The sequence below is a fragment of the Myotis lucifugus genome, unplaced genomic scaffold (genome assembly GCF_000147115.1).
Source record: "Myotis lucifugus unplaced genomic scaffold, Myoluc2.0 scaffold_1, whole genome shotgun sequence".
NCBI classification, from domain to species: Eukaryota; Metazoa; Chordata; class Mammalia; order Chiroptera; family Vespertilionidae; genus Myotis; species Myotis lucifugus.
This window is the reverse complement of record NW_005871049.1, coordinates 13,205,294-13,227,438: the sequence shown is the minus strand read 5'-3', so window position 1 is coordinate 13,227,438 and position 22,145 is coordinate 13,205,294. Positions and strand designations below refer to the sequence as shown.

Here is a 22,145-nt window from a genome sequence, read left to right as displayed (position 1 = left end):
AGTCAAGTGACTTCTATTTTTCTTTCCATTTGGGGGTGGGGGGTTGCAATCCAATTATAAGGATATATCTTCATATTTGATGGTTAACAAAAAATATGCTAGAAATATTAGTTAATGATCAGCATGATCACCCTATGAGTCATTTCAGCACTTTTTTTGTCCTTAGTTCCTCCTGTGATTTTTTTAAAATTTTGAGTTACTTGCATTCAACCTTGGTAAGTTCATTCTGAAAGTAGAGTACAGAGTAATAACATCTAAAAACAAGATGCAGCCCTAGCCGGTTTGGCTCAGTGAATAGAGCATTGGCCTGCGGACTGAACAGTCCTGGGTTTGATTCCAGTCAAGGGCACATACCTCAATTGCAGGCTCCTTGCCAGCCAGGGCCCTGGTCAGGGCGTGTGCAGGAGGCAACCAATCGATGTGTTTCTCTCACATCAATGTTTCTCTCTGTCTCTCCCTCTCTCTTCCACTCTCTCTAAAAATCAATGGAAAAATATTCTCAGGTGAGAATTTAAATATATATATATATATATATATATAGAGAGAGAGAGAGAGAGAGAGAGAGAGAGAGAGAGAGAGAGAGAGAGAGCTAATATGCTAATTAGACCGAACAGCAGAACGACCATCCGGACAACTTTCTGGGCAAAGCCGGGGCTGTGAGGGCCGGCCAAGGCAGCCGGGGTGACGAGGGCCAAGGCCCTTGCATGAATTTCATGCATCAGGCCTCTAGTAAATAAATAACAAGATGCAGTAGTAGTATTGATAAGATTAATGGTAGTTTACAATTAAGGAGGGCCAAGACTTATGATTTAAGCTTTGTGAGCATTATTTATTCCCTCTCTTTCTCTCTCTCTCCCTCTGTCTCTTTCTCTCTCTCTCTAACACACACACACACACACACACACACACACACACACACACACACACACACTCATACACACTCACACTTATTCACTTGTAAACTCCATACCTAGAAGATAAAATTTTACCAATGAGAGTCTGAGTCTTGGAGAGCTAAGATGTGCCTAAGATCAAACAGCCAGAAAATGAATCCAGGAGTGACCTCTCAATGGCCTTGGCGTTTTAGTTCCCAGGGAGCCACTGAAGGGCTGTAGCACTGCCTTGAAGGAGGGACCTTGTCTTATTCAAATTCATACCCAGCTCCTAGCACAGAACAGAATGGAACAAGGGGGTGACGTAACTCATACTTTATTTTAAAAAGATAAATCTGGCAAGGAAGAGTGGGATGAAGAGAGCAGGGAAAGACTGGTGGCATGGAGACCAGTTTGGATGTTAGTGGAATAATACAGAAAAAAAGGTCATGAGATTGTGAATGAGGGAACAGCACTGAGAAAAGCAAAGCAATGAATGTGAAAGATTTTTAGGAAGAGTGGGTCCATGGGACTGGGTGACCTGACCATGTGCAGGCAGTGAGGAGTGCCAGGGCCTTTGATAAATACCCACTAATGCAGCAAGTATTTCTTATCTGTGTGCCAGGAACTATTCTCAATGCTGGGATACAACAGTCAATCAGGCGAAGGGGGGTTTTGCTCTCATGGAGGTAATCTCATTGGGGGATGCATCAGTCAGGATGCCAAACATTATATCCCACTATATATTTTCAAGGAGTTGGCTTATGTGATTGTAGGGGCTGGCAAGTCTGAAATCTGCAGCGCAGGCCTACAGGCTGAAAACTGAGCAGCTATTAATTATGCCTCCTTCAGCCAGAATGTCTTCTCTTAAAAAGGGTTTGCTCTTAAAACTTTTCAACAGATTAGAATAGGCCCACCTAGATTGTTTGGGATAATCTCCTTTATTTAAAGGCAACTGATTATACATATTAATCATAGTTACAGAATATCTTAGATTAGTGTTTGGTTGAATAGCCTGGCCCAGTTGACACATAGCACTAACCCTAACCATCACAGAAGCTGTAAGACCAGTGCATGGAAAGAAATCACTCAGAGTGCTAGGGAGGAAGTACTCACTTCGGTGAACTGGACACTCAGGGAAGGCTTCTCCATGTGAGTAGTAGATCTTCATCTTACAGATGAGGCAGATGAGACTTGGAGATATTAAGTGACTTCTTTAAGCTACAACAGCTAATGAGGGGGCCTGCCCTCATTCCCACTCCAGTCTGTGTTCAGGAGACAATGCAGAGCCTGCCTCCCAGGGCCAGTCAAAGGGGCCAGAATGTTTTACTTGGTTCCCAGGAGGAACACCAGGTGGTGAGCAAAGTCAGATTAGGAACTTGTTTCCTGAAGGTAGAGCCTGAACGTGGGGAGAGAGGTATTTCTTGGGGAGAGGGGTGGTTGTGCAGGCAGGACTCTATCCAGCCTCAGCCCCTCCCTCACTGTGCTGGGACCACTTCTTCCAGTGCCCAGCTCAGGGCTTTTGTCCAGCCAGTGGTTCTGCTTAGAATGTCCTCCTTCCTCTCCCCTCCCCTTCACGTGGATGTCTATGCAGCCCTCCAGTCTTAGCTTTGGCACTTCATCGGGAAACTCTCCTTGTTATAAATCCTTCCCCACTCCTGTTCTTCTAATGTGGTACTTACCACTGGTGTCATTAAGCAGTTTATTTTATATTATTATTTTATTAATGTCTGCCTCTCCTGTTATATTCCCTAAGGCAGTGATGGTGAACCTTTTGAGCTCGGCGTGTCAGCATTTTGAAAAACCCTAACTTAACTCTGGTGCCGTGTGACATATAGAAATTTTTTGATATTTGCAACCATAGTAAAACAAAGATTTATATTTTTGACATTTACTTTATATATTTAAATGCCATTTAACAAAGAAAAATGAGTTCACATGTCACCTCTGACACGCGTGTCATAGGTTCGCCATCACTGCCCTAAGGGAAGGGGCCAAATCTCTATCATGCCGACTCCCAGTGATGAGCACAGTTCTTGGCAGACACTACTTGTTGGACGAAGGTGTGGGTGAGAGAATGAATGAATGAGATACATGCCTCCTAAGCAGCGAATCTGCAGGGCATTCTAAACAGTAATCTGCAAACACAATGACACATCCAAGTTGTCACTCTCCTTTTTTCTAATCACCAATCTGAAGACATCCTCTATACAGCTAATCTCATCCTTGGCACATGGCTACTTCCCAAGTTCAATTTAAAAGGCAGCCCTTTCCTGCACAATTCTCTAATTTGAGGCAGGGAGGACTTTTTAAGCACTTGGCCTAAAGCCGTCTAACACAAAGAACATTGTGAGAACTGTTAGAATGAGAGATGAGAAGAGAGAGTGGGAGTACTCCAGGTTTAGGGCATCCCGAGGAGAGAGGGTCAGGCATGGAGGCACTGTCCTAAGAAAGCCCTCACCCTTAAGACAGACAGTTCTCTCTCTTCTTGCCCCAGGCAGGCACTTCTGACTGCTTCTGCCCGTGATCTGGATCTTGTGAGTGAGAAAACAAGCTTCTGACTCCAACAGTGTCTGACAGAGTGACTCCGAGAGCCAAGTGGAGAGGCAGTTCAGTTGGCGCCCTCCCACATCTACCAAATGCCCCCTTAGCCTGCCCCCAGATGAAAGCTCAGAGAACCTGGCACCCAGGGATGGAGTGGGGTTGAGCACAAATGTCAGCTGTCCAAACAGGAAAGGTTACCGCCCCTTTCACTCTGGCTTCTGACTTGACAACCGGCAGCCTTAACAACTAAAAAGGTCATTTGTGTTGTTAAATGCTTCCGGGATCTCCTCTGCCCTTTATGTCAGACCCCCAAATATTAATGGAAAGGAGCCTTCATTTTGCAGTTGTCTTCTGACCGTGGGAAAAGAAATTCTGGAATTCTGCAAACGTAGTATCTATCAGGTTACCCTGAAAGGCCAGTTCGAGTTTCTCCCCTTGTGTTCTTTCCAGTAAACATGTTTCCTATTAAGAGAGAGAAGCTTCTCTCTGTTTCTACACTTTCTGAAACTGGGAGGCCTGTAGGACACGCCTGGGATCCAGACAGAGTTTGCACCGCCGTAGGGGATGACAGGACACACATTGGTCCAGGTGTTAGGAGACGGAGGTTCGAGTCTTGGCTCTGCCACTGAGCAGCTGAGTGACTTTGGAGAAGCATCTGGGCCCTACTGGACTAGGGGGTCTCTGCAGTTGCCGCCGCTCTAAGCTGTATGGTTCTCATTGCAGGCATCTTTTCCACAAGTCCTGTGTTGACCCCTGGCTCCTAGACCATCGCACCTGCCCCATGTGCAAGATGAACATTCTTAAAGCCCTAGGGATCCCGGTAAGCACAGCACAGCCTACAGCCTCGTCATGTCTGTCTTTCTGCATTACCCCCGGAGCAGGGAGAACACGTCACACCTGGCTTTCCTCTGTCCCCTCAACCCCATAGCCTGGGCGTCATCCGATGAGGCCCGAAGGGAATGCCCATGTCTGAGAACACTTGGCCTTCTCCCCATGTCCATTGTCTGTGTCTGCGAGTCCAGGTGCTGCTTGTGCAGCTTCTCCTCCAGGCTGCAGTGAGTAGATGCAGGCGGGACACCAGCGGACGCCCCATGGGCCAGTTGTGCATTGATTTCCTCTTGTGTCATGGCCCCTGCGCTGTCATCACAGAGAGGTCTGCAGGCCACATTGTCTGATCGTGCCCCAGGCCCCTAGCTTTCAGAGGAAACGAGCCCTTCCCAACACTGGGCGGGGAGAACAGCTGCTGGGACCCTAGCTCAGAGCCGCTGCTGAACTCAGATCTGTGGAGACCTTGAGCGAGCAGGACGCCAGAGCCAGAACCACTTCATTCTAGTGTGACCCTCCAGCTGGTGCCTCCGTTACAGGTTGTATAAAATCGAATCTCTCTGCCAGTGCAAAGAGAATCCCACCAGCTGGCTGGCTTGACACTCCAGGGAAAGACTTTCCCAGGCCCATGGCAAGTGAAGCCCACAGACTGGTGGTTGGTGAGACAGCAGCTACCATGTGAGGGCAGGAAGCCAGCCAGGCCACCCAATCTGAGGGCTGCACAGAGCGATGTCAGAAAAACACAGGCACTGGCTAGAAGGAGCTAGACAAGCAGGATGCAGAAACCGGCCTCCCCCTCCCTTGCACGGTACTGCAACCTCCCTGTTGTCACTCCTCAGTAATGGCAGAGAACAAAGAGAATGTTAATGGTCCCAAGATGTCACTGGAGGAGGAAGGAGCAGGTCAGATATCAAAGGTTTTCTTTAATGCTGACGGCTCATTATTTAGGACTATCAGAGGGACTCTGCTGGAGAGGGCACACCTGAGGCCTTAGGAGGCTATGCATTGGCTGAAGTTTCTCCCCTGGACCAGCTGCCTCTGTGCCAGCTGAGTGCCGGTTTTCACGGTTGATGCACCAGAAACAAATCAGCTGGTGTGACTGTATCTTTGAATTAGATTTTGAAAGGCAATGCATTAAATTCTCAGACCAGGGTTGTAAATGCATAATGTAGTCAAGGTGAAAATCAATTACTGTGAACATGAAACATTAGTTAACACCCAGCATCTCTACCAGATGCTGGTGACTTAGAAATTCATCTCAATGCTTGCACTTTAAACACTCCTGGCCATAACTGGTTCTTACAAGGGAGGGGGGAATGTATGCATATGTGTGCTTGCATGTGTGTACGTGTGTCTTTGGTCTCTGACACCTTTAGAATCCGTACTCACGCCCTGACTGGTTTGGCTCAGTGGATAGAGCGTCGGCCTGCAGACTGAAAGGTCCCAGGTTCGATTCCAGTCAAGGGCATGTACCTTGGTTGCAGGCACATCCCCAGTAGGAGGGTGTGCAGGAGGCAGCTGATCGATGTTTCTCTCTCATCAATGTTTCCAACTCTCTATTCCTCTCCCTTCCTCTCTGTAAAAAGTCAATAAAATATATTTTTTAAAAAAAAGAATACGTACTCACAATTAGAGAGCGTCACATCACTTGACCTCGCTCCTATTGCTCAGGATACTTTCAGAGCTCCTAAGGGTCGATTCCAATACTCCTTCTTCAGAACCATGAAGCCAAATTTTGTACTAAATAACTTTGACTCCAGACTTTTCCTGGGGAGGTTCAACTTCTCCAGAAGCTACTTGTAAATGAGTGGAGAATACAGCTATTCATTGTTTTTAAAAGAGAAGTATTGGGTGGCCATTTGGCTTATTAACAAAACGTTTAGCATTGTGACTTTTAGCAGGTGGGCCTTCTGGCCAGGCTTTATACGGGGGTAGGATTTTACTTAGCATGCTTAGCTTCTGGAAAAATAAACATTGGTAGCATCTTTTGGGTTTTGCCAAGGATTCTTAAAGGCCAGGCGAACAGGAACGTGACACCCATCCGAGCTCGCCCCAGAGAACAGAACATCCTCCATGGGGAAGGCACGTGGATTACGCTACTTCTCAGCAGCACCGAGGCATATGACTCCCCCCTCGCCCTGCCCCCGTGCCTTCCTGAGACTTCTCTGTTTTTGTCCTGGTGGTTGATACTGAAGTCTGGATCTGGGGAAAATTTTGGTTGTTGTTTCCACTCTATCCTCCATCACTGAGTAGCACCATGCCTAAATCATGCCAAAGAGATGAAATTTTTACTCCATTCTTAGAACTTTCCATGTCATTGGCCAAACTCATAACCTTCTTAGCTAGAACACACTTCCTATAGCTAACTGAAAATCCTTTTTATACAGCTTATGGAATTGCTTTACGATCTTCCTAAACTCCTATACTCCATTTCTTCTCAATCAAGGAAAATTAAAAAGCGCCTGTCACTCTCTGGTAATCGGTGCTTGTTGGTCCTCCATCTCTGTATCCCTTACATATGCTAATTGTTCAGTAAATGTCTGTGGCACATAGCCCTTCTGAGTCTGAAGGCTGCCAGTCACAGAATCATAATTTATGAAATTCACCCTGATCCATCTTTGATCAACGTCCACTCACCAACGACTTGGTTGTAATCCTGATCAGCTAGCTAGTCCAAATACAGGTGGCAGGAATTTTGGTTTGTTTTTGTTTCTGTTGTTTTAACTGAGTATCCTTGTGGCTGCCTGTGCTAAAGCAGGCAAATACAGACAGTCCTTGGGTTACGTTGGACTTGACGTATGTTGTTTCATGGTTACGTCGCCATCTCCCATTTATTTATTAAAAAAAAAAGTTCCGTCATTTCGACGTATGTACATATGTGCTTTATGTTTCTTATTATTTATTTACCACAAGTAAAAGTCAGGAATTTTTATCTTTCTTTTAAATTGTTTTTGCTTCATTACTGCTGTGTATGCACTCCATGTGAGTGACGTAGGTGCTTATGTAGGTGGGTTCCAACTTACGGCGAAAATCGCGCGAAAATCTCGTTACGTCGCGCCGTAGGAATGGATCTCTGACGTAACCCGAGGACCTACTGTAAATATAAGTTGAAAGCTAAGAGCTGGAAACATTTTCATTTTGTAAGTGGATTTCTCTAAAATGAACTAAAGAATAAAAGCACAGCTCAGGGCTCATGAAATTCCCATTACGATGGGCATATTTTTTCATTATATTTTACCAGGAGAAACAGAATACTGAACTGAAAGGTGAGAGGAGTGGGGGGGGGGTCCTTTATTGTCAGAAGTGTTTTCATCTCTTTATCTACATTACGGTGCTTCAGCCCCCTTTCTGTTCAGTCAGGTCTAGGTGTCCCATAAGATGAGAGAACACAGGTTTCAGTGAATACGCCTATAATGTACCATATAAACTGGGCTTTTCATATCCCAACACCTTCTCCCATCACTGTTATCCAGGTGTGAATAGGATGACTGTTTGATGGCAAAGACAGTGTAGCTGGTATATTCACGAATCCCTGACTCTTTGGCAGTTGGTTGACTTGAGGAGTTTCCCCATGCTAACCTGAATTTGAATACCTATACCTTGTTCACTTTCAGATGATATTTGACATCTTTTACTAAACATTACGATGATAATTCCTCTTAGACGATTATAAATTGGGTTTCTTTTTAAAACCTGCTATTTGATGAACCATTTAGAGCGGATATAATCTATGTGAAAGTTAGTAAGGCTGATGTATTCAATATTATATCTAACCCAAATTATTTATGCCTGCTAACACTCAGTCTCAGTGAGCTAATTCCGTCCTTCTCTTTCCTCTCCTTCCTCTATTAAAGATGTAACACTGTTCTTACTAGTCCACAAAGTAAAGGCAAACACCCTGCATCAAAATTGATAAAATGTGTTTTTAAATAAAGAAAAGAAATAAAGGAACAATATCGACAAGCAAACACAACATTTTGAAAAACATGTCAGTTGTTATCACATATGTGATTGCATTCAGATGCTTATGGCTGAAGAACAACCGCACACCATCCTCTCTGGGAAACCTTTTCCTCCCCGATACCCACCACAATGGGTTTTGCTTAGAAGCATCTTTCCATGGTATTAGGGAGGGGAAGAACTTATTTTTCCTCCTACCTTTCTAGGTTCTCCTGCTGGGGCCCTGTAAATTAGACTCATAAAAGATTAACAAGAGAAAATCAAGCCAACATTTATTAACACATGCACCACACCTACACATGGAATGCTGAGTGATGAGTAACTCAAAAAGGTGCTTAGAAGTTGAGCTTATATAGCATCTTCAAAAAAAGAGCAATGAAATTTTAGAGAAGCAACAAGACAAAGGAAAAGAACTTTGGGTTTCTAGAACAGCAGGTTGCAAGGAGGTAAATATCTTGGGGAAACTAAGGGCAGATAAGGTCATGTTCGTAAGGTTTGTTTGTGCAGATCCATTTCAGAGTCAATTCCCAATCACTGGTGATAAGAATGTTCTTACCTTCCTGATACAGAGGGGGCACACATTTACAAATATATGTCCTGCTTTTATGCACATAGAAGAAGGACAGAGAGCATGTCTTTATGTCCTTCTCAATTATTTCAGTTCAAAGTAATCCTTATGCCAACATATGGAGGGGTGGCATTTTCTGCTACCCTTCAATAGTGTACCTTACCTTTGAACAGAACTTGTCAGTTTTTAAAATATTTTCTCAAATCCTCTCTTAATGTAGGGCAGATTCTAATGTTCCCAAGTTTTCAGAGCAGTAAACTGAGACTCGGATAAAATTTTCAAATCGACATTTTCTGACCACTTACTAATTGTCAGGCACTAGGTGATTCAAGAGCAATATAATGTAGTTGAGTTACTTTAAAAGGCTTGTGTCTCACTTATATGTGGAATCCACAAAACTGAACTCATAGAAACAGAGAACAGACAGGTGGTTGCCAGAGGCAGGTGGTGGAGGGAGGACAAAATGTGTGAAGGTGGTTAAAAGGTACAAACATCCAATTATAAGATAAATAAGTTCTGAGGGTGTACAATATGGTGACTTTAGTTAACAATACTGTTTTGTATATTTGAAAGTTGCTAAGACAGTAGCTCTTAAAAGTTCTCATCACAAGAAAAAATGTAACTAGGTGAGGTGATAGATGTTAATGAAACTGATTGTGGTGTTCATTTGGCAATATATACATTTACCAAATCATTACATGTACACCTTAAATTAATACAATATTACAATGCAGTATTACATGTTAACTATATCTTAATAAAACTGGAATTTTAAGAAGGCAGACTAGTAGAGTAAGAAAGTGCAGTGACCCATAACAGTGTGGGAGAAGTAAGAATAAGGTGTTATAGTACTGAGGATGGCTACCTGGGAGGGAACACTACTTAGAAAAGGTGACATTTGGACTTGGAATTGAGGGGTGATTAGGAGTACCCCAGGAGGGTTAGTTTGAGATCTTGGAATGGAAAAGGGGAGCCGGATGATTGGGGCAGATGTCACCCTGAGCGGAGGAACAGCATTAGCTCAAGCTCTGAGATAGGGAATATATGGTGTTCGGTGTGTTTCCAAAGGCTGGAGGTGAGGCCAGAAGAGTAGGCTAGCCGAGGTTATAGGGCAGTGATGGCGAACCTTTTGAGCTCGGCGTGTCAGCATTTTGAAAAACCCTAACTTAACTCTGGTGCCGTGTCACATATAGAAATTTTTTGATATTTGCAACCATAGTAAAACAAGATTTATATTTTTGATATTTATTTTATATATTTAAATGCCATTTAACAAAGAAAAATCAACCAAAAAAATGAGTTTGCGTGTCACCTCTGACACGCGTGTCATAGGTTCGTCATCACTGCTATAGGGTGCCTGTGTTGCCACACTAAGATTGTAATTAATTCTTTAGGAGAAAAGAAGAATCATATCTGTGTTTTAAAAAAAGAGTGCTCTGGTGAGAAAGTGGAGAATGAGATGTACTGGGAGGAAACTATAGAGAGATTAGGAGACCAGTAATGGGGTGAGAAATGTTCGTAGCATAATTGCTCATGATCAGTGTCTCAATCAGTGAGTTTGGCAGTTCAGTCATTCAGTGAATTGACTTTCAACAACTTGAGTTTCAATGACTTGATTCACTTCCAACAGAGACAAAGAGGCAAAAAAAAAGAGAGAGAGAATACAGAAAAAAAGGGAATGAGCTGAATTTGAGGGTTTTGTGGAGTGATGGAGATTTCCAGCTGCTGGAAACACAGGTTGGTGGTCAGAAGACTGGTTTAATAGCAGAAAACTAAGACAAGAGTCCAACACTTTGAGTTTTTTGCTTTTTGCTTCCAATGAGTCCATGAGCTATAGATTTTCTCTTTTAATGAACTTCTAACACAACATAATCATTGTCAACCCAGAATTCCCACCTGCACACCTTGTTCTTTATCCATTAGGGGTGCAAAACCACTTAATTATCATCGCTCAAGACAATATTGATGTTCAGAACAGAGCAAAAGTAATAATAATTAATAGCTATTCTTAGTATTTTTCAAGCCCATCTTTCTCCAACACCACCTTTCTTATAAGTTTAGGTGAATGTATAGCAATTGAAAGTCATTTTAAAAGCTGCTTGTGAAAGAGATATATTCAATATCACTTTAAACAGCAGAACTAAAACCAACGAGTAAAACTTGCCACGTTCCCCAATAGTGGAATAGCCTAGCAAAGCTGAGCAACACAGGCTGCCTTGCAAAGCAGAGAGCTCCCGTTTCTATGTTGTACAAGTGGGTACTGGGGGAAGAATCCTGCAATGATGGGTAATTACACTCCATGGTCTTCCCCTAGTGTCATGATTCTAAGATTTTCATTTAGCTCATTGCATGTTAAATAAATAGGGCTTTTTTCAATAGCAGGTTTTTGGATTATGTCTAACAACAAAAAATAGCCTCACCTTGTAGTGTGTGTGTGTGTGTGTGTGTGTGTGTGTGTGTGTGTGTGTGTCTGAGTGTGTGTGTTGAATAATTCACAATTCTATATCCCCCTCTCATGTCATCAGTATTTGCAAATAATGCATGGGTCTTATGTAATTATATTGCTACTCCTGGGATTAAAACCTTGTATGTAGATCAAAATGGAATCTTTGGAAAGGAAATTTTGGAAAATGTTTTTCTGTTCATTACATGTGAACATTTTTAAAATAAAATGGTTCAGGAAGAAAGCAGTAAAGAACTTGGTTTTCCATCAGGACAAAATATCTAGGCTGCAGACATTTTGCCTCTAACTTGATGACACACACTGAGAACAGATTCTTTTCTGCTCCTGTCAGCCCAACGCCGACTGCATGGACGACTTGCCCACCGACTACGAGGGATCGCTGGGAGGCCCACCAACCAACCAGATCACAGGTGCAAGCGACACGACTGTAAATGAAAGTTCAGTCACTTTGGACCCTGCTGTTCGGACTGTGGGAGCCTTGCAGGTGGTCCAGGATACAGACCCCACCCCGCAGGAGGGAGAAGTTATCTTTTCTACTAACAGTAAGTTCTGTGCTCAATAGTGCCGTATTCAAGAGGGCTGTTGCCTTGTAGGAGCTGGAAAAAAAACATTCCCTCAGGAAGACCAAAAAAATTGCCAGGTTACACAATTATACCTGATAGGCCTTTAGAAGCCCAGCTCTTTCCAGATCCAGCAGGGCAGACAGCACACCTGGCTCTGTTCTGCCTGCCCGCACACTGATGCCAGCTCTGCAGCAGGTAGGGCGGCGGGTCTGGCCTCAAGAATGGAGGGCAGGTGAGAAAAGCAGCTGTTGGGGATGCTCAGTGGGACTGAGATAGGGCACAACCCCCCTCACGCCTGTGCGTGCGTGCATGTGTGCCTGCGTGTGTGTGTGTGTGTACTGGTCTGAACTGCACACAGGAAAGTGCTCTCCCCTGCTGCCACAGGACTCAGATGTAAATGACACCCAATTAGAAGGGCATTTTCCCAGTACAACCTAAGCCCCTGTGCATGTGGCATATTAAAATACCATTGGGGTTTCTTCCCCATCTCCTGCATAAACTCTTAACTCAATACTGTTCTGTTTGATGTTAGTTGTAAAAATATTGAAGATTGAAGCAAAAAATCTGAAGTATTTACTCATCACTTTAATACAGTGGAGATAGCTTCAGGCGTCCTGAGAAAGCCAGCCTGCAGATTAACATAGGTTGAAGGTTAAAAGGGGGGATGGATAGTGTAAGTTTTAAATAAGGTGTATTTCGTCCCTGGATAGAAATAACCAATTCACTATAGAAAGTTTGGAAATATAGAAAAGCAGATTAAAGTATTTTAGGGTATTTCCTTTTAAGTGTCCTCTTTTTTACACATTTGTCATGTTTATACAATTTATAAACCATTCATGCTGAAATTTTTTTTTAATATATTTTATTGATTTTTTTTTACAGAGAGGAAGGGAGAGAGAGATAGAGAGTTAGAAACATCGATGAGAGAGAAACATCGACCAGCTGCCTCCTGCACATCTCCCACTGGGGATGTGCCCGCAACCCAGGTACATGCCCTTGACCGGAATCGAACCTGGGACCCTTCAGTCCGCAGGCCGACGCTCTATCCACTGAGCCAAACCGGTTTCGGCAATTCATGCTGAAATTTAAAGATATGCACTTTTCTAATGAAGAAGCATAATGGTCTTCATTGTTAAAAGATTGAAAGATGAAGAAAAGAATTTTAAAAATTCAAAAATCACTCAGTACCCCATTACCCAAAAATAATCATTCTTAACATTTTGGTGTATTTCCTGATGATCTGTTATGATCTACTTGAGGCAAAACCAGAGGGGCTGACCGTTGAGTGTTGTAATCATAGGACTCTCACAGGACCTGGAGAGAAAGCAACCTCAAGAGGAACTTGGTGATAAATATCTGTGCATGCAAGGTTTATTCATTTTGGGTAGATAAGTGTTTTAACTTGACTTTGAGAGGCATAAGGACCACAATATTGAAACACTCGCCATTAAACATTTAAAGTCCTTAAAGATAGGTTTTGATCCCTTTGTTTTGAAGGTGCAGAGTGCTGCTGTCCAATGTTAATAATGCAAATGCAGTTATACGTTTTCTATAACCACACTACAAAAATGGGTGAAGTTCATTTTAATCATTTTTTAAACAAAAGTTTTATTTTTTTTATTAAATCTTTATTGTTCAGATTATTACATTTGTTCCTCTTTTTTCCCCCCATAACTCCCCTCCACCCAGTTCCCACCCCACCCTCCACACTCACTCCCTCCCACTGTCCTCATCCATAGGTGCACGATTTTTGTCCAGTCTCTTCCCGCATCTCCCACTCCCCTTTCCCCCCCAAGAATAGTCACTCCATTCCCTTTCTATGCCCCTGATTCTATTATAATCACCAGTTCATTCTGTTCATCAGATTATTTATTCACTTGATTCTTAGATTCACTTGTTGATAGATGTGTATTTGTTGTTCATAATTTGTATCTTTACCTTTTTCTTCTTCTTCCTCTTCTTAAAGGATACCTTTCAGCATTTCATATAATACTGGTTTGGTGGTGATGAACTCCTTTAGCTTTTTCTTATCTGTGAAGCTCTTTATCTGACCTTCAATTCTGAATGATAGCTTTGCTGGATAAAGTAATCTTGGTTGTAGGTTCTTGGTACTCATCACTTTGAATATTTCTTGCCACTCCCTTCTGGCCTGCAAAATTTCTGTTGAGAAATCAGCTGACATTCGTATGGGTACTCCCTTGTAGGTAACTGATTTTCTTTCTCTTGCTGCTTTTAGGATTCTCTCTTTGTCTTTTGCTCTTGGCATTTTAATTATGATGTGTCTTGGTGTGGTCCTCTTTGGATTCCTTTTGTTTGGGGTTCTCTGCGTTTCCTGGACTTGTAAGTCTATTTCTTTCACCAGGTAGGGGAAGTTTTCTGTCATTATTTCTTCAAATAGGTTTTCAATATCTTGCTCTCTCTCTTCTTCTGGCACCCCTATAATTCGGATGTTGGTACGCTTAAGCTGTCCCAGAGGCTCCTTACACTATCTTCGTATTTTCGGATTCTTTTTTCATTTTGCTTTTCCGGTTGGGTGTTTTTTGCTTCTTCGTATTTCAAATCTTTGACTTGATTCTTGCGATCCTCTGGTCTGTTGTTGGGAGTCTGTATAATATTCTTTATTTCAGTCAGTGTATGCTTAATTTCTAGTTGGTCCTTTTTCATATCCTCGAGGGAGGGTCTCACTAGATTTCTTGACGACCTCACTACATTTATCGGCGGTTTCTAGAAAATTCTTGAAAAACCTTAAAAGTGTGCTTTTGAACTCTATATCCAGCAGTTTGCTTTCCTCCATTTCTGTCATTTGTGTCCTGTTTCTTTGTCTCCGCATTTTTTATGCTTCCTTGTGTTGATAAAGTGGTTTTCTGTGCTAAGTGTCCTCTGGAGCCCAGTGGTTCAGCCTCCCCAATTACCTGAGGAGGACACTCTTGGTGCTTCCCCTTGTAGTCTTTGTGCACAGTCTTGTTGTAGTTAAACCTTGATTGTTGTAAGTAACACTGGGAGGGATTGGTCTCCAGGCCAATTGGCTGTGAGAATCAGCTGTGTCTGCAGTGGGAGAACTTCTGTCCTGGAGCTCTAGGGAGGTGCTAATCTAGCCTCTGCCTGAGGCTATCCAGCAAATGCCTCCGTGCAAGGCTTGGGCTGGGCGGGTCCCAAGAGATCAACAGGGCAGGTGGAGCGAGCAGTTATGGCTGCTCTCAGTCCTGCCTTCAGAGGCCCCGCTTCTCAGTGTCCCAGCAATTGCTGCAAGTACCTCCGAGAGAAAACTGCCCTCGAGTTCCAACCGATCCCAGACAGTCCCATTTCTCCCGTATGAGTCTAGGTCCCCAGAGACTGGCCCAGAACTGGAGCTCAGAGCCTGAGACTCCCTCCCGATTGAAAAAGACAACCGCGCCCTCAGCCGCCAGCCCGCTCCGTGTGAGCCTCTGTACCTTAGTATTTTACTTCCACACTGCACCTCCTCTGAGTCTCGGTATGCTTTTCTCTTTCCTTCTAGTTGTAGGATTTCCACTCAGCCAGCCTTCCTGTGGTTCTGGATGAGGTCTGTTCTGTCTTTTAGTTGTATTTTTGAAGTGGTTGTGTGAGGCAGCAAACTCCGGTGTTTACCTATGCCGCCATCTTGGTTTCTCCTTAATCATATTTTTAACCCAATATATCCAACATATTTTATGTTTTTTGGTACTAACTGAGAATCTGGTGAGTATTTTTTACTTACAGCACATCTCAGTTCTACCAGCCATGAATCAAGTGTTCAGGAGCCACGTGTGGCCAGTGACCCCACAGGGGAGGACTCATTTAGAATCCTAGTAATTTAGGGATGGGAGAACCTTGAAAGTCATTTCATTTATTTTTGCCATGATAAACTTCTAATTTTTACCATGAGAAAATTGTGGCCCAGAGGAGTAAGTGGCTGATTCAGAACAAAGAATAAGTTCTCTTTTCACAGCACAAGATTATCCTATACATTTCCAGTCATTGGACATCTTCAGTTACCATCAGGTATATCCATCAGTGGCCTCTGTGCAGTATACAGGGAGGCCTGATAGAATGTTGCTAGCAGCTCAACAACCTTGAACACCTGAGCCTTTTTTGAGCCCATGAGAAGAACCAAGTCAAATATGCATTATCGTCCTTGCAGTGAAATGATTTTTTAAATATTCAGAAAAAAATGTGTCCTCTATTAGGTTACTTATTTTGAAAAGTGACTACATGCTTCATAAATTTCAGTAAATCCCAGATGGCAAATGAAGAGGCATAACATGTGGGTTTAAAAAACATCAAAAATGAAATTGAAAATTATGATCAGTATCCATATAATTGATAATCTGTAAACTGTTTTTGCCCAACATAGACTCCAAGGGTTCAGGTCATAGCAGGCGTTCAGTAGATGTTGATTGAATGACCTGAGGTGAAAGTGTTCAGTCTAAGCTTGAAACAAGGAGCCTCTATTCACACAGAAGGAAGAATGACAGGTAATTTCAAAGGAAGGTATTGGTAGAGACGCAGAGATATCAATCTTATCGTATAGAAACTGAATTTTTTCACGAAATATTTTTCCTAGACCATTTATTTATGATTGCTTTGATTTATGGGGATTTAACAGAATAGTTCAAATATAATAATTATGATTAGATGTTAATGGTTTGTACTATTAACCAAATGACTGTAGATTCCTTAAGGGGAAAATTCTCTGCTCTCTACAGTTTTGTAAATTGATTGCCTTGTGCCCTAACTCAAATAAATAAACAATCACAGATGCATGAATAAGTGGGTGAAAAAATTCAAGTTCTCATCAACATTATTGTAACCAACTCTCTAATGCTATCCAAAAAAAATTTGGATGGAAAAATAAATGTAGTTGTGATTCGGTGTTGCTACATGTCACAACCCACTGGGGGTTGGACCTGATTTTTCTTCACATTATCTTTTCCCACCTCACATCTCTACAGACCCAAGAAATTACTAGAAAATGAGCAAATAACAGTAGCTAATAAATATATAACACCAACTATGCAACAGGCACCATTTAAAACCACTTATGAAATTAGCTCACAACAACTCTATGGTAAATATTATTTTTAGCCTCATTTTACTGATGCAGCAACAGAGGCACAGAGAGATTGAAGTGACTGGCCCAAGGTCATAGTGGCAGGGGGAGCTGGAATTCAGAGAAGCCTCTGGCCAGAACCCCATGCTAACTACTCGATACTCAAAGGTGCACTAAGGGAGAAAATGGACACAGATGCTCACTCCCTTCTCATTTATTCTTTTCCTCCATTTTTCTAAACTTCTTAAAGCTCAATAATGTGTGTAGCTTCTACTTGAATTCTCATTCATCACTCCCTCTGTTCTTCCTTTCCTGGCAAAGACTCTTCATGGGTCAGTCAAATGCAGGTAAAAGTCATCTCAGCACTTGGAGGCAGGGAGGGGGGTCTAACAGATTGCCTTTAGATGGAAGATGGGAAAATCTGGTGCTAAAGGATCATCTTTAGCTCCCAGGAAAAAGAAACAAGAAAAAGCATTGACACAGCAAAGGAAGTCCGAACTTGTTGCAAGTCTGACATTTGAGAGAAAGACATTCTTTACGCATATCTTTAATGTCTGACATTCCACTTTGTATAATCTCACGTGGCAGCGCCAACCCTCATTGTTTCTCCTGCACCTTGGTGAGTGCAAGTGGCCATTTGTACGAATGTCCTGAGGTCACTCACCAGTGTCTATCTGCCTGTCTGATGGCACCAAAGCTTACTTTCCCCTCTGATTCCCAAGCCCAGGCTGCAGTTTAGGACTTGCTTCAGGAGGGGAGAAGTCCCTTAGCCTCAAAGGAAAACGCAGCTAAACAAACAGCCCTGGGTGTTGGGAGATTCCAGGGAGGAGCTAGAAAAAGACACGAAGAGGAAGACTATCAACCCCTTCTCCACGTCTTCTCAGGGGGCCGGAAGCCTTCCCTTTGTCTCTCAAGGAAGTTGTTGATGCCACCGTTGATGCCACCATCCATTTCCTGTACTGAATCTACACAACCAACTAATAGTGCCTCTAGATCGTTACCCATTCAAACTAGAAGGACCCCCCTGTTGGCCCATGGGTGGAGAGTGGAGGGCAGAGGGAGCTGGGGCAGAAAGAGACTTGGGGACGACAGAATCAGGATGCTGTAAATCTGCCCCAATACTCTGAGGAGCACATGGCATAATGTGTTAAACCTGGTCTTCTAGTTTTACGGAAGGAAGCAGTACACATGAGTTACTGCTAAAAGTCAGCCTGTTTAAATGAAATATGGTATGGGATTCCTCTGAGAAACTTCCTTTGCTAACTTTCCATCAACTCTGATTCTTGGGGGCGTAAAGTGTATCTAATATGTTGGGCAAATGTCATTTCTGATGTATTCAGATACCTCTCTGTTGGCTGCATGGCCACAACTGTGTTGAGTGGCTGTAATATTCCCCAGCCCCTGGGTGAAAATTCCAGCAAGAATTTTCTGCTTACTCTTAGGTAATGGACAGTTCTAAGAGACCCTTTAGATCCCAAACTCAGACAAAAGAATTATTTTTCCTGCAGGGCCGTTTCCCTTGTAACAATTCCCATGACTCCAGACAGAAGGGTCTCTATTGCTTACTCAGGAGGCCTCTTGCAACCCCTGGGCATCCAGCAGTCTGCTTGCAGCCTCTGTCTGCTGAGGTGCCTGACCCATCAGGAGGTCCTTAGGGAGAGGCCCAAGTGGAGCCCAGTCCTGCTCGCTGTCCCACGTGGCCTGCTCTAGGGCACTCACACATCAACTGCCCCGACAGCCCTCTCCAGTACAGCGCCATTCCCTGGCCCCTGGCGCCACCCGGCCATCACCTCCTCTCCCAGACACCAGGCAGGAAAGAGACCTGAGTCCATGTCTGCCTGCTTTAGCTTTTCTAAGGCCGAGTCAGTTCTCCCTGAGCCCCACCTACAGGGGACATAGTTCAGCATCCCTGGGGTTCCCACACTGGGTGTGGGCTGGGAAGGAGCCCTTCCCACCCCTCTGGCTAGAGCAGTGGATTCAGCAGGACAATTCTCTCTCCACGATCTCTTTACCAATTCCTCACCTTCCCCCCCCCTCTCCTTTTTATTGTCTCAAAATGGGTGATGGGGTCAAGAATCACAGACCTGCTTCCCTTCAGATCCCTTGTGCATCAGGCAGTGGGCAGGGAGCAAAGGTGGGAGGTTGGAGAAGCTGCCTCCTTTGCTGTCCACATCTCTCCAGTAGAAATAGAGGCAGGAAGCATCCCTTGAGTGTGCAAAAGGGTGAGCTCCTGAATGTCTTAATAATCTTCACCAGAGGACACAGTCAGCTACTAAACCACCATCCCTTTGCAGAGAGCCTGGAGATGGGTCAGCCTTTTTTTGGGGGGGGGGGGGCGCGGGGAGGTTCATACTCTTCAAAATGCACTCACGAGGACAAAAGTAGTTATCTCAGCACAGCTGAAACTAAAGCCCAGAAAAAAAGTCATTAACGACTGTCACTGCAGTCACCAGGAGTCCATGCCAATTTTGAAAAGACTCCCAAAGACTTCATCAGAGTCTCTGGAATGAACCACTCTCTCTCATTTGAGGGACTCACTATAAACCTCTCTGGGGATTCTTCATTGCTAAAGACACATTCTCTTAAAATCGGGCCAGAAATGCCATCCACTCTTGCATTTTTAAAGTTCTGTGTTTATTGTTTAAGGAACAATTCACGAAGCTTTCAGAACATCTATGTTCAAAACTTGTCAGTGCCCCTGGCTTGCTCTGACCGCAGCCTGAACGTGAAAATAAAAGAAAGTGTGTGTCTCCAGGATTCTTCCAGGAAACTCCATTCTGAGCCTCTGAGTCCAGACAACTGAGAGGAAAGGGGAGGGTTGGTGATGTTCCTGCATCACATTTCTGCTTCAAATGCGCAGCTACACTTTGCTGCATTTGCAAAGCAGCAATTTCCAGGTTTTATGTGACTGTTAAATATACTGTTGCATCCAGAAATAAACACATCTCAAGAAAGCATTCCACTGTTTACAAGGGAGAACAAGAGTGAGTAGCCATGTTAGCTTTTTTGACTGAAATGGCAAAAAAGCTGAAATGGCAAAGTGGCTACTCCTGACCGGGGAAAATATGCTGGCTGGATCCAGCGATGAGAATGGTCTCCCTTGGTGCCCATAAAACTCACATTAGCCCCGACAAGATTGACTGCTGTGATCTGTGAGCATATTCCATTGTGTCAGCCAACAGAATCAGCCAACCCTTCAAGATTGTAGACCCCACTATCATCTCCCCTTCAGGAAATAGCTAAGCCATGGTGGATGACTTTACAAAACGAAGCATTTGCAGATTGTGACACTGCTCCCCATGTCTCATAACGTGCCAGGTCCCCGAAGCAACGTCACCTCCTTCTTTCTGGGCCCTCCAGCTCAAATGACAGCTTCCACAGAGGGACAGCTGTTCTGAAGAGCAAAGATCGTCGCAATAAGCACATGCCTTGATCATCAAGTGACCCAGATGGCAACTCTCCAATCGACAAGCCACTGGGTTTTCCATAATAACATTCCTCCTGGATTAAAAACACTTGTCGGGCCAAGAAAGCCCACAGGGCCAGCCTCCCAGGGTTTTCCTGTCTTATGTGTCTGGTGCCTCTGACAGGGAGGATTGAGGATCTGCAGACTCTCAGACAGCCTAGGAGAGAGTTCATCCCTTTAGACCACAGATATATCACCACTTGGAACACTCAGCTCGGACATGACACACGCTATCCTCTCGGAAGAAACATGTCTTCCTGAAACGAAGTAACTCAGCCAGCAGACTAAGCTCATCCCTTTCTGGGAGATTGTCTCATGTTCCGAGTTACTCATTGATAGCACCATCTCCCAAGGCTGTCTTGCTTTGGTACGTGCCGTGGCTCAGCGGCTGTCCTGAGATGAGCTGGGGAAAGGGCTGTTGAGCAGACCTGCATTTTACCAGACACTGTCACTCTGAGCATGGGGCTCAGCAGGGAGGTGGCAGCTAATGGCAGGAATCACAGTTGGCCGGTCAGCACTTTTTCAGTGTTTGAGCAGCATGAAGTGTAAATAACATAAAATTTCTCTTTCCATTTCAATTCTCTAACAAATCATGGGGAGTTTCATTATTCAGAGATTGAGAAAGCAGAAACAGCTGAAATGCCTTTTGGATGACATAAGGATTGGCTCTGAAAATTCAGAGTCTCGGGATTCTGTAAGTCTAAGTATTTCAGAAATGAAAGTCAATGTCCCGGGGGATGGGGGGGTGTAATTACCAGAACATTACTGGGGCTACTTGAGAAAAGATAATATCATGGAAACACCACTAGCCAGAAGCAGGAAGTTTGGCCCTTAGTCCTGATTTGGCCTCCAATTGCCTGTGGGTCCTTGGGCAAATTGTTTACCCTGTCTGCACTTTCATTTCTTCACTTGGGTCACTTTTACTAACAGAAAAATACCTTTAATTCATCAATTGATTGTTCTTCCTAAGATCTCAAAGAATAATTCACCCACAGTATCTTGTTCGGCCTGCATAGCATTCTTGTACAGTAGAAACAAACAATAATATCTATCCCCAAAGGAAAAACCGAAGCAGAGGAGGTACATCGAGTTTCTGCCCTGGCTCAACTGTCTCTCCAATACTAGACCACATCGTTAAACATGGTCCCTGCAAAGAAATGCATGAGAAGCTCACTTACTCCAGGCTAAGAGCACAGAGTTAAAAATGGAATTAAAAGATGCCCCTATGAGGTGATTTAAGACTCAAGGGCATCAGGATTGGTCATCTTGGTAAAGGAACCATCTGGAATCGACTGAAGATTTCTGGCAACACAAAGCCAACTGAACCCACAGGCTTATCTCTGCTATCTCACCAAGTCCTGCCAACCTCGTAAAAGGTATAAACCTACAAGGACCTAAAAAAGAGAAAAGATTACAATAGACAATACAAACGTCAACACATTTTGGATGGCAAGTGCGTGGTAATTCTCTTCGTGAAATAAGAAAAGCTGAAGGAAAAACCAACAAGAAGCAGGTGGTCTTGCCCTCTGAGCATCAGGTCCCCAGGAAGGCTGCAATAATGAGTGGTGCTCAGAAGAAGATCGTTTGAAAGACTTTGTGTAGAGCATTTAGCCCCTCCAGGTTCCCTCCCCATCCTGAGCCTTCTGCTAGTTGCCCTAGCCCAGTGGTTGGCAAACTGCGGCTTGCGAGCCACATGCGGCTCTTTGCCCCCCTTGAGTGGTGGTTCTTCCACAAAATACCACGGGCGGGCGCACACGTACAGGGGCAATTGAAACTTCGGGGGCCCATCCCAGAAGTCAGTATTTTATGGAAGAGCCCCCACTCAAGGGGGCCAAA

At 43.8% G+C, this 22,145-nt stretch overlaps 1 protein-coding gene across 1 annotated transcript in view; it reads left to right on the top strand.

The window, feature by feature from the left end:
- Positions 1-22,145, top strand: part of RNF150 (ring finger protein 150) — a 171,535-nt gene that overhangs the window by 122,781 nt on the left and 26,609 nt on the right. Inside the window, exons 6-7 of the mRNA XM_023752835.1 lie at positions 4,140-4,236; positions 11,565-11,775. Of these exons, the coding sequence (XP_023608603.1) occupies positions 4,140-4,236; positions 11,565-11,775 (308 nt within the window). The remainder of the gene's footprint in view (positions 1-4,139; positions 4,237-11,564; positions 11,776-22,145) is intronic.